Below are 13,456 nucleotides of genomic sequence, written 5' to 3' on the forward strand. Positions count from 1 at the left end.
CAGTGCGAGTTGACAGTTTCCTCTCTAACATTATTTCTAAGAGTGAGGCCGCGACTTTATAGACCCAAACACGGGTGGAATAGGAAGGGAGAGCCAGAACCCTTTAGACCCCCTGAGGACAGGTAGGCAAGCAAGGAAGATTGATTTCCCATGTTTATCTCCTGACCCTTGCAGAAAAAAAAAAACCCACAAACCCCTGAAATGACAGAGAAGAAGTGGAAAGGGCACAAATCCACGAGACAACAGGCTGGAAGGGAGTTATTGGAAGATAAGCACTTTCAAAATATTTAGAATCAAGAAAATCGATGACGGCGTTTGCACTGGCTTAGCAGCCCTGCGGGAGGGGGAGGAGTCTGAAGGGAGACTAGTGAAAGTGGTGTGAACTCTCCACAAGGGCTTGGGGACCTGCCCGGGGCAGGGAAGGAAAGAAGCTGAGCACAGAGGTCTGTCTGGCAGCCTGGGACCGAGTAGCCTGGACCCCAAGTCCCCTGCACACACTACATAGCTGACCAGCCACACCCCAGGGGAAATGACCCAGTAAGTATTCCCTGGAGAAACCAAGACAACATGACTCCAGGTCCCACTAGGCTGTCTGATGGCGAAGGGCTGTGGATAAAGTGAAATTCTCCATTTCAGATGAAGGAGCCCCAGCTGCTCCTGCAGCCAGAAGCCACGTGTTTGTTGGAGTATTTCTGTAGTTGTGATCAATTACCACAACTTGGTGGCTTAAAACAATTGTGCCCGTCGGCTTCCAGGCCTAGAGATCAGAATTCCCAGGCAGGTCTCAATGCACTAAGCCTCTAAGTGTAGGTGGAGGGTTATTTCTGAGGGATCTAGGGGAGACGCTGTTCCCTTACCCTGCCGGTGTCTGGAGGGCATATGCATTCCTTGCCCTTTGCCCTCTTCCTGTATCTTCAGGCCACCACAGTGCACCTCCCTACCCCTATCTGAGCACACCGCCTGCCTCCCTTGTCATTTTATCATAGCCATTTGAATAAACCAGGATGCTCTTCTCAAAATCCTCAGCTTAGTGGCATTTGCAAAGTCCCCTGTCCCGGTAAGGTACCTGTCCTCAGGTTCTGGGGATTCAGACACACTTTTGAGGGCCACCACTGTTTTCCGGCCCCAGTCTCTCCTGCAGGTTAGAACTGTAGGCTGGGAGAGCTTTGTAGTAGTAACTTGTCTTTTACTCTGATAAAACACTGTGACCAAAAGAGTTTATCTGGGCTTACAGTTCCAGAGGGCAGAGGCATGGCAGGAAGTGGCAGGCACAGCGGCAGGAGCAGGCAGCTGAGAGACCGCTTCTTTAGCAGGAAGCAGGAAGTAGTGAGAATAAACAGGAAGTTGGGCAAGACTGGATGCTCTCAAAGCCCGCCCCCAGTGACATACTTCCTCCAGCAAGCCACACCTCCTAAACCTTCACAAACAGTATCTCCAAGTGCTTTTAAATGCCTGACCCTGGGGGGACATTTTCCCTTCAAACCATTACAAGCCCCAAGTCCTGAGTAGGCGGGGAAGAGAAACAGTGGTGCTCATAGATTATTTCCTAGACCTGATTGCTTAGAAAACATTTGACCAACACTTCTCAAATCTCACACAACATGAAAAAAATTTAGAAACCAAGGAAATAAAAATAAAGTACACAGGCCAGGAGGTGGTGGCGCACGCCTTTAATCCCAGCACTCGGGAGGCAGAGCCAGGCGGATCTCTGTGAGTTCGAGGCCAGCCTGGGCTACCAAGTGAGTTCCAGGAAAGGCGCAAAGCTACACAGAGAAACCCTGTCTCGAAAAAAAAAAAAAAAAAAAAAAAAAAAAAAAAAAAAAAAAGTTTAAAAAAATAAATAAATAAAGTACACAAATGAGAATGGAGTTATGTTATACTACTTTGTTTGTGGTAGCAACAATATATCCTAACATATGTAATAATATATCATAACAAAATCTATATTCTGAGATCTACAATATATTGTAACAGTGTCAATATTGATGTAACAAGAAATGTAATTTGATTATTCTGTGGGGACAGAATGCAGGCAAGGAATGGTGGAAGTGGCCTAAATATATCCATCATTTCAGTGTCCAATAAGAAAAAAATTTAAATTGATGAATTAAGGAATAGTAGCATAAGCATGTTTTTCAGAAATAGAGGTAAGTACCCCAAGAAACAAAAAGGTTAAACGTGATACCTGATGGAAGGGTAGGGAGGTGGGGGGAGGGGACAGCTGGTTTTCTTTACTACTAGTATTTTGACTATATGCTTGTGTTACTTTGGTTAATAAATTTCCAGAAGAAACTCAGAATGAATCAAGTTTAACCCCCCAAATCGGAGTGGATGTCCCCAGTGTTAACTTCCCTGGTGGCTGAGGTCAAGTGGACCTTTCTGGGCTCCATCTCCTTCCCAGAATCACCTGAACATGCTAAAGGTCCAGAAATTCTAGTACCACAAAATGTTAATGAAACCAGTTTTCAAGACCGAACTCACTTGCTGATGGTGTTAATATATATAATACAGTACCACCACACTAATCTTTACCCGGTGGAACAAGTAAAACATTTGTTTTCTGGCCTTTGTGTGAGAACATTTGAATCTCATTAAGAAGGTCTTCAGATGGATCCTCTCGGGATGTTTTTTTTTTTTTTGAGGAGGCAGTCACAGGCATCATAGGAACAGGGCATGTAGAGACAGTGTAATCACTAGCCCACTGAAGCTCCCCCCACCCCTTGCCCCTCTCTCCTTGCTCCAGGATATGGAACAGAAGTTCAGCGTGCTTTCCGTGGTGGGTGATGAGGACCTCTCTTTAAGCAGTGAGAGCTCCCTGCCATCCTTCCTGTTCCCGGAGGAATCCTCCCACTTCCGCCCCATCTACCTGGGAGAATCTGCTGCGTTCTGTATTCAGCTCTTTTGTATTGATGAGAAATATGAGGCAAGGCAAGTACTGATCTCCAATTTGTCGGTTGTGCTAAGAACTTCTTAGGCAATAGTTTTTCAGAGTACGTGGTCTTTAAACCAGACTCCATAGCCTGGGAACCTTAAAACAATGGATTCCTGGACCTACCCAGAGATTCTAGTCCATAAATTTGGGTAAGACCTACAGAATGGGACACAAATCTGTGGCCAGTTCTACCTGCACCACAGTTGAAGATCTGAAAATTCTTGTGTGTAGCCACATCCTGTTTCCATTTGATATCGTGTGCAGTTCTCGGAGTCTCTGAATCTGTACGGCGTTTGGGTGCAGGTGACAAACAATGTGTTTGAAATAAGGCTGAGACAACTGAGCATAGTCCAGTGGCAGGACTCACGCTCCTTTACCCAGGCTCCCTGCTCTTGGTCCCAGTCTCAGAAGATAGTTTCATGAGGCCCCGGTGACTGGGTGCTCACCCCGGAGCCAGGGAAGGTCCTCGAGCCATTCTTCAGTGTTCGTTCAGTCTCTTGCCTTGTGCTCCACCCTTAATCTGGAGCAGGAGACACACCGAAATGTAAGATATGCGAAGGGGTAAAAGGAACACCCCGCAATTCAGGAAAGCTACCGGAAGGAGGAGGCAGGACGTCTGGCAGACAAAGCCTGCCCCCCACTTCCTGTCCCTCAAGAGCACCTGTGTATGCCATGTTTGTGACCCCTGCTTTCTCAGTCTGAATAGGGACCACTGCCGGATGCCCAAATCAGGATCTCCTTCAGCAATCACCTATCACAACATTATCCACAAAATATTTTGAAGAGGAAAATATGTGCACATTTTGATAGAGTGGAAGATTCTATTTACCTTTGAGATAACCAAAGACAGCGCTGGCCATTTCCTTTTTAGTGGGTGCATTTAAAAATAACCTCCCACCTTTTAACATCTAGAAGTATGGTTTTTAATATTAAATGTTCAACTTTTAGGGAGCTCGTGGAGGTTGAAAGGGGGAATCTTTCTGTATTACAGTGTAGACTAAAGAGAGCCTGGAATGACTATCTATATTTTTTATGCTTATTTTCTCTATGTTTTTAGATAAAATTTTGCCTAGACAGTTATTTTTTATTTAGTTTGATGACAACTTATAATTTGCCCATGAAAGTACAAATGTGGCTATTTAGAAAACTTTGCAGATAAAAGTAAGAAAAAGCCCGTAGTGGCACGCCTTAATCCAGCACTAGCAGAGCAGCGATCTTTTGAGTTCGAGCACTGGCTACAAGTGAGTAGTAAAGGCAAAGCTAACAGAGAAAAAAAATAAAAAAAAATTAAAAGTAAAAAAAGACCAAAATAGCCTATCACACAGCCAAATCTCTCCTTAACCCTTCCAAGAAGAAAGGGGAAGATCATGTCCACAGAATGGCCCTCATTAGTATTGTCTTTAAATTGCACAGATATTATTGGTCACTGTGAGAGTGTCCAAAGAGACTTCCAGGTTGCTGCTATATGAAGAATGTGGTGTAAACAAGTGATTAGCATTCACCTATGCAAGTGATTAGACACTACTGGCTAGCAGCTTCCTGAAAGGGGCTAGGGTGCATAATGAACTGTCTCATGATGCTATATTTATTTGCAATCCAGTAACATTGTTCACTATCTTGTTTATAGGTCCCTGGATTTTATGAGTTTTGTTTTCAGTCTTTTTCCCGTGAGTACATGTTGAATTTAGAGTAATATAATTGGTTTTGTAGTTAAGTTATAAAAGAATATTGTCCAGACATTTAAAATGCTGTGAATATTGAGTCTTGAACTGCTTCCCTGTTCTGAAAAGACAGTCAAGTGGTGTGTCATGAACTCTTAAAAATAGAAACTATGGTCATTTTTCAGTAATGTGTCTGTTGTGCGATCATTTTTTTTTTTTTTTAGAGACAGTGTTCCAGTGTTTTATTCTGATTAAATAATTCACAGTCACATATAAGAATGCCAGCAGTTAGGAATTCTTAGTACCTTAGATTATTGGATTACTTTCTGGTTTATGTTGGCTCAAACTATTCTGGCATCAATATATTGCTTTGTAGCAGGTGGGAAAGAGGAACCTTGTGGTTGATCTCGAGGTTGGCATCTCTTCTCTACTCATTCCTGGGGCCTAACATGGTGGCTGGCATGTAGAAGGGGCTCAGCCCATGTCTGGCATCGAGTCTGAGATCAAAGTGCAAAAACATACTCCTCCATCATAGGGACTCTGAGCCTATCCATTGTCCCATGCTTGTCTGGGGATGGGGCTCCTAGCCACCAGCTTACCATTGGAAGGAAAGGAGGTAGAGAACAACAATAAGGGATATAGTAAGTCTTCAGAAGGACCTTTCTGATGCTTAACTGTACCATTACACGTACAAGTATACTTTTAAGTGGGCATACTTCAAGCAGAATATCTGTTGTTTCATGTGTCCTTTCTACTTGTTATATTAAGGCAAAAAATAAATATAGTTTAATTATTATGTGATCTTAGATTTTACTTTTTCATTTTTTCAGAACCAAAAAAGCCTTAGAATAAGGCAATGTATTCTCCACTGTGGTTTTTTTTTTAAATTGATTTTTAAGGCATTTTCAAAGCTCATAAAGCAATGTGGATTAATCCTAACAAAGAATTTTTGAAGCTGGTTCCCTCAAAGATGCCTTAAAGACATTTCACTGAGCTTCATTCCTATTTTAATATCCACATTCTAAAAGTAAGACTGGATTTTAATGGGCAGAAGACCTGTTTACATTTTGACTCTATTTGACTGGGGGATATAAGGATACAGGAACAAAATACCTTCATTACTTCACCCTTAATCCCTCAAATCCAAGCTGAAGCGACTCATTATCGTCAGTACCCCCCTCCCCAAGGAAGCCCACGGAGACTTGGCACCCAGTTCTTATTTTCAGCATGAGTAGCTCAGCATTGTGATTCCACAGTCGCTCTGAAAGAAGCTGTGTTATTTTGCTAGAAAGCAGGAAGATAAGGTCAAATAATGACTCACTCCTTGGGGCTGCAAAATGTCCCGAGGGCCTTGGATTAGCCCAAGTAATACCTTCACAGGGTTCAAGAGGAGGCGAAGTCCCAGAGGGACAAATTAGCTCTGGGAAGAGCAGGCTGCCTCTGTGGGGACCTGGGGCAGGATCAAGTGGCTTCGAGGAACACAGACAGCCTGGAGCTGTGCAGTCCTAGACACTGGAGCGAACGTTCCAGTTGCCGCTCAAACAAAGAGTAAAAAGGAAGAAATGAAGCCCCAGCTAATAACACATCTCACCCACTTCAATGTCTCAGATGCAGCCATTGCAGCCCGCACGCAGTCAGTGTCAACACTGCTAATGAGCTGTTTTATTTTCTCCATCTTACACTAAGCCCTAAAGTACGGTGTTTTTAGATTGCAGCATACCTCAGTATAAGAACTGAATTTTCATCAGCAGTGCTTAATTCTGTTAGGTCTCATGAGGTTTGCAGTTGGATAAGAAACTTTGTATGTTCCAGTTGGGGTGGATAGATCGACATGACTCCCACACAAACAAAAACCTGTCCAATGAATGAAATTTGGTGCCAGTCTTTAATATTTAAATTAATGAAATTTAATTAATTAAGTAATATTAAATTAAGATTTCAGTTTCTCAGTTACACCAGCTACAATGCAAACTCTCATTGGTTACATGTGACCACTGGCTGCCGTCTGGGACAGCAAGGTCTAGAAAGGTAAATGGCATCTGTCAGGACTTGCCAATTCTCCTTTGTCTTCTGGGGTTCATGATTGCCCTTTGATGATCACCTCGAAAAGATGATGTCATGACAAAGGATTCCTGTATAGCCAAAGGGCTTTATGGGCAGAAAGGCCTAGAGTACCATCCATGATTTTGAGAGGAGAGGCCAAGGCTTGTATAAATCTCATTCCTTAAGTTCAAGGCCCTTGTTATGATACCATGCTGTCTTATTTACTGACTGATAAAACTGAACCCCTAAATTCGAATGTTCTTAGTTTAAAAATCTAGGCCAGGTTTCATAGCACAGGCCTATAATCCAGAAACCCAGGAGACCGAAGAAAGAGGAGTATGAGTCCAAGACATGCATGGACTACAGAGAGAAGTTTAAGGCCAGCCAGGGCAACTAGTGAAACTTTTCTCAAAATTAAAAAAATAAAAATAAAAAGGTACTAAACACAGGCTAGTGAGATGGCCTAGTGGTAGAGTTCTTGGTGAGATGGCTCAGTGGTAGAGTTCTTGCCCAGCATATGCCAGGCTCTGGGTACAATCTCCAGAGCTGTAAAATTAAACAAATCAGTGATCTCAAGTGCTAGGAGTTGAATGTGGTAGCACATACCTCAAAACCTGTAATCCCAGAATTTGGGAAGCTGAGGCAGGAGGACATGAGTTACGAGTTAGAGGCCAGGTTTGGCTGCATAGTGAAGCCCTGTCTCAAAGCAGCTGCACCAATAAGAATCTGCTTCTGTAAAAGAGTGCCTCGGAATGGGCCACTCTACGTTACAGTCGTTTGCTCTGCTCTCAGTCAGCCTCACCGATGTCTCCTCCGTCTTCTAGTTGCTTGGCTCCACAAGTTTTATTACTGACTCTCCAAACGGTAGAAAAGTGCAACTTGTGCTTTGTTTCATTTCTATTTCCCATAGTGTTTTAGAGCACGGATTTGTTTAATAATAAACGGCTTCTTATGCTCTCCAAATGTCCTGTTGATTGTTTTTAGCATAAGAACTTCTGCTTGATTTCCGTGCCCCATCTCACACCTGAGTTTGTGCTCATCCAGAACTTTGTGAAGGTTGTCCCGTTCAACAATTGCACCCTGGAGCATGACCTCTATGTGTTCCATCGAGCCGGATTGCTCAGGTAAATGAACTCATATGTTGGGCGACTTCCTGGGAGAATGATAATGTGATGTGCTGGTCTGAATGATAAATGTCCCCATAGGTTCAGGTATTGGAACACTTGGTCTTCAGGAGCGGGTACTGTTTGGAGAAGGTTATAGAACCTTTAGAAGGTAGAGACTTGCTGGAGGAAGTATGTCACTGGGGGCAAGTTGGAGAGTTTGTAGCCCTGCCCTAATTCTAGTTTGTACTCTTTCTGCATGTGGTTGAAGATGTTACCTCACAACTTCCATGTCTCATTTGCCATTGTGGACTCCCCCCTAAGGAACCATAAGTCAAAGTTAACTTTTTCTTCTATAATTTGTTTTTGATCATAGTATTTTATCATAGCAACAAAAAGTAATAATCTGTGTCTGTTCATCCCAGATAAGACATCAACAGCAGACCAAAGAAATGATCTACTAAATCTAGCTTGTGGCAATGAGTTCACATGGGTTATTTACAGGAACATAGGTTAGGAGTTACTCATAGAGATGTGAGTGACTCAGGCCATTGCATCACTGAAAAGTCCAGCTAGCGTGGGTGATGACTCCAAAGCTGTATTCCTAGAGGTTCTGCCCAGCTCTTCCAAAATACCCTCTTCTCTCCCAGCTATTATTCATGGCTTATATAACCTTGGGAAGGAGCCTTATGGATCTTCTCCCTTTCTGAGTACCAGCTTTGGGGGTCCAGTACATTTCCATAGCTAAGTCTTATGCGCTCCCTTCTTCTCTCGTGGGGAATAACAACACGCCACTTCTTTCCCAGGATCTTACACTCTTCCTTTGCCTTCTTTGAAAATGTTCCCTGAGTCTTGGAAAGGGAGATAGAAATGTCTTACCGTTTCCTTCCATTTATGGTTGAGCAGTGACCCACTATACTTTAGTAACACTCACTTATTCTCAGCTGTTAGAGTCATGGCCATAACTATCACCCACCGAGAAAGAAGAATCTCCTCATGAGAGCAACAGTATTTTATGGGTGTAAGTAGAAATGACAGGCACATCACATCCATTTAATGAAGTAGCAGTTGATTTCCCGTGGGGGCCTATGATCTCTACAGTCATGGGATTTCCCCTGGCTTCCAGTGCCGGACATTAGTCACCTCCTGTAAAGTGGGCTTTAAAGCCAACCAGAAAGCAGTTATTTGTCCCCATAGTAGTGGCGTCACTGTTGCAGATAGTGTAACATGCAGGGTCCAACACTGAATAGGAATGTTGATGACAGTTCTTCTCCCATCAGTCCGTAGCATCCCTATCAGTCAGGGTTCTCTAGAGGAACAGAACTGATGGAAGGAGATTTATTAGAGTGGTTTACAGGCTGTGGTCCAGCTAGTCCAACAATGGCTGTCTACCAACAGAAAGTCCAAGAATTTAGTAGTTGTTCAGTCCACAAGACTGGATGTCAACAGGTCTGTAGTGTGTGCCAGAATCCCAGAGAAGTAGTCTCTGGAGAAGGAATGGACTTACCAGCAAGAGTGAGGGCAAACAAATGAAGAGAGACAGAGAGACAGAGAGACAGAGACAGAGAGGCAGAGAGATCGCTTCCTTTTTCCATAGGCTGCCAGCAGAAGGTGGATCTTTTCACCTCAGAAAATTGGGATTAAAAAGTGAGTCTTCCCACTTCAAATGATTTAATTAAAAAAAAAAATCTCTCACAGGGATACCCTTGAGTTTTAGTTAATTCCAGATGTAGTCAAGTTGACAACCAAGAATAGCCATCTCAGTCTACCCCTTGTCAACTTTACACACAATCATATCTCCTTATGTGATGCTTAATTTCCAAATGAAAACAATAACCTTATCATAAGATGCCTAACATGATATAACTATCCCTCAAACAACCGTGAATGCATTATAATTTTTAGAATAGGTGATGATGTCCCTTGAGGGACATTCTTTTGGTATCTCAAAGCTTAAATATGACAACCACTGATATTATCTTAGTTCATGTTATATTACATGATAAAGAAATCAAGGAAAGAAAACACAAATATCTGTACAATCACATTTTTAACAAAATATGACAGAAACATTCATGTCACTTATAATTCTCTTTTCTGCAACTAGCCAAATGAACTTAGCTGGTATTTATAACTACCCCCTACTTCTCATTCTGTATTTGCTTCACCCTCAGCAGGTCTTGGCTCTTTTCCTGAAGGAGTAACCCATATCTTCATTCCTGAAGGGCCTGTGTCCCTTGTCATCTTGCCCAGATTAGGTTGCTGTAGTCTCCCATTGGTTTTAATCACAGGACATGGCAGCACCAACAGATGCCCTAAAGGATCTCCTGCACTCCAGACAATCTTTCCTACCTTCATTGTGGAGAAACAATACAATTTCCCCTTGGTAATCTGGATCAATCACCCCTCTTAACACTGTTATTCCTTTCTTACCCTGTTGTCATAAGAGCACCAGAAGCCCAAAGTGGCCAGGGGAAAGTCAGAGATTCCAGCTCAATGGAATGTTTGTTGTGGCTCTTGGCAGGAACATTCCCCACTCTGAAACCAAAACTTCTAGGCCAGGAGAACTTAAGGTCATGGGCACAGGAAGCAAAATTTTTCCTACTGGGTGATAATGGAACTATTTCCTTTTCTACCCTTTGATTCCTGGACCACTGGCTATGGGAGAAACTGTACCATGTACTAGACACTGATTCAAAGCATATACTACCTTCTGGAGAACCCTGCACCCCCTCCCCCCATCTTCCAGGTGGCTATCACCCAATTGGCTCTGTAATTGTGTCTTCAAAAGATCATTCCATCTTTCTATCAGGCCAGCTGCTTCAGAATGGTGGGGAACATGGTGAGACCAGTGGATTCCATGATTGTGGGCCCACTGCCACACTTCTCTGTCTGTGAAGTGAGTTCCTTGGTCAGAAGCCGTGTCTGTCCGTGGCTTCTGTGTGGAATACCATGCATTCACAAGGCGTTCATGCAAGTCCATGAATGGTGATTTTTGCAGAAGCATTACATGAATGAAAAACAAATCCATAACCAGAATAAGTATCTACTCCAGTATGGACAAAGCATTGTCATTTCCATGGAGGAAGTGGTCCAATGGAGTCAACCTGCTACTAGGTTGCTGGCTGGTCATCCCAGGGAATAGTACCATATCTGAGGCGCAGTGTTGGTCTCTGCTATTGGCAGATCTGGTACTCAGCAGCAGCTGTAGCCAAGTCAGCCTTGGTGAGTGAACGTCTATGTTGTGGAGCCTATGCATGACTTGTATCTCTCCCACCATGGCCATTTTGTTCATGTGTCCATTGGGCAATGACAGGAATGGCTAGGGAAAAAGTCTGACTGTCCACAGAATGGGTCATTCTGTCTACTTGATTATTGAACTCCTTCTCAGCTGAAGTCATCTTTTGATGAGCATTTACATGGGACACAAGTATCTTTATATCCTTTGTCCATTTGGAGATACCTATCCACATACTTCTTTCCCAGATGTCTTTCTCACTAATTTTCCAATCATACTCTTTCCAGATCTCTGACCATCCAGCCAATCCATTGGCTAGAGCCCATAAATCAGTGAACAATTGCACATCTAGCTATTGCTCCTTCCAAAGAAAATGTGTGGCCATGTGTATTGCCTGAAGTTCTGCCCACTGTGAAGATTTCCCTTCACCAGTGTCTTTCAGGGTTGTTCCAGAAAGGTGTTGTAATGCTGCAGCTGTCCACTTCTGAGTGGTGCTGAATAATGTGCAGAGCCACAGTAAACCAGGCTCTAGTCTCCTTTTCCTCAGTCATCTGATCACAAGACACCCCATGAGGCAATAGGTGCATGCTTGGCAGCAGATAGCATTGTAAACGAGAGACCATAGGCACTTGGGCAGCTTCTTCATGTAACTTGATTGTGCCTTCAGGACCTAATCAAGCCTGATCACATATGTACCACTTCCATTTGATAATGGATTGCTGCTGTGCAGCATCCTACTTGATGGCTTTGTGGGTCAAATAAAACCCAGCTTGTGTTGGGCAGCTCAGGTCGCATGGTAGCTTGATGGCCTGTTGTCAAATGGTTCCGTTTCCACTCAGGCCCCCAATGGTAGTCCAAGCTGTCTCTTGAAGGGGGAATAGTTGTTTGCAGATAATGGTAGAGCTTTGCTCTAAAATCCCTAAGGTCACTTCTGTGACTTACCCTTAGGGGTTTGCCTAATGCTCCAGACAGCATCCCTGTGTGTCACTGACTCAGGTACCATCAGGTCTGCTGGATTATAATGGTCCGAGTGGTAGAGCAGCTTGCACAGCAGTCTGGACCTGCTGAAGGACCTTCTTCTGTTCCAGGCACCATACAAAGTCAGTAGCTTCCCAAGCTACTTGCTCTATGGGCTTGAGTAACACACCCAAGTGAGGAATGTGCTATCTCCAAAATCCAAATAGGCCCCTAAACGTGCTTCTTTCTTGGTGGTGAGAGGGGCCAGGTACAATCATTTGTCTTTCACCTTAGGAGGAATATCTCTGCATGCCCCACACCCCTAGACCTCTAAGAATTTCATTGAGGTAGAAGGCCCTTGAATTTTGGTTGGATTTATTTCCCATCCTCTGATGCACATCTGTGTTACCAATGGGTCCAATGTGGTTGCTACCTCCTGCTCACTTGGTCCAATCAGCATAATGTCATCAGTATACTGAATTCATATGACATTTTGTGGAAGAGAGAGATGATCAAGATCTCTTCAAACTAAGTTATGACACAGTGCTGGAGAGTTAATATAAACTGTAAAGGTATACTGCTGGCCCTGCCAGCTGAAAGCAAATTGCTTCTGGTGGTCCTTATGGACAGGTATGAAGAAAAAGGCATTTGCTAGGTCAATGGCTGCGTACTGTGTAACAGGAGATGCGTCAGTCTGTTTAAGAAGGACACCAGATCTGGTACAGCAGCTGCAGCTGGAATTACTACTTGACTGAGTTTTCAACAGGTGACTGTCATTCTCCGAAATCCATTTGTCTTCAGCGCTGGCCAGATAGGAGTTAAAAGGAGATGTCATGGAAAGCACCACCCCGCATCTTTCGAGTCCTCGATGGTGGCACTCATTTCTGCTGTTTCTCCAGGGATGCGATACGGTTTTTGAGTCACTATTTTCCCTAGCAGAGGTGTCTCTAAAGGCTTCCATTTGGCCTTTCCTTAATGCACAGATCTAGGAACTAATGTGGGAATTCTGCTGAATTCTAAGTGTATCTATCCCAATTATACATTCTGAGACTGGGGAAATAGCCACAGGATGAGTTTGGGGACCCCCTGGACCTACTGTGAGTCAGACTTCAGCCAAAACTCCATGAAATCACCGGACCTCCATAAACCCCCACTTTAACTGAAGGGCTGCTATGTTTCTCGGGGGTCTCCGAGAATCAGAGTCAATTCAGAACCATATCTAACGGACTCTGGGAAGTCCAATTGTCTCCTTTCCCCCAGTGTTCAGGTACCCTTGTTATATGCCACAGGTCCCTCTGGGGAAGGACTGGAGAAAGGCTAACTGTAAAACTCTTAGGCATTTTATCAAGGCCGTTCCTCAGGGGAACATGACCTTCCCTTCATCTAAGGGGTTCTATGTCTGTAAACTGGTTCATGGGCCAAGATTCCCTTTTTCCATGATACAAGGTAGCCTTTCTTTCATTTGCTTGAGAATTTTTCAGCTTATACAGATCAAACAAAAATGCCCCAGGCTTCTTATCTA

At 43.6% G+C, this 13,456-nt stretch overlaps 1 protein-coding gene across 1 annotated transcript in view; it reads left to right on the forward strand.

Annotated features, from left to right (window-relative positions):
- Cfap61 (cilia and flagella associated protein 61) overlaps positions 1-13,456 on the forward strand; it is a 297,138-nt gene that overhangs the window by 73,223 nt on the left and 210,459 nt on the right. The window contains 3 exon segments of the mRNA XM_028881858.2: positions 2,744-2,928; positions 4,560-4,599; positions 7,621-7,760. Of these exon segments, the coding sequence (XP_028737691.1) occupies positions 2,744-2,928; positions 4,560-4,599; positions 7,621-7,760 (365 nt within the window).

This window comes from Peromyscus leucopus, chromosome 4 (genome assembly GCF_004664715.2).
Source record: "Peromyscus leucopus breed LL Stock chromosome 4, UCI_PerLeu_2.1, whole genome shotgun sequence".
NCBI classification, from domain to species: domain Eukaryota; kingdom Metazoa; phylum Chordata; class Mammalia; order Rodentia; family Cricetidae; genus Peromyscus; species Peromyscus leucopus.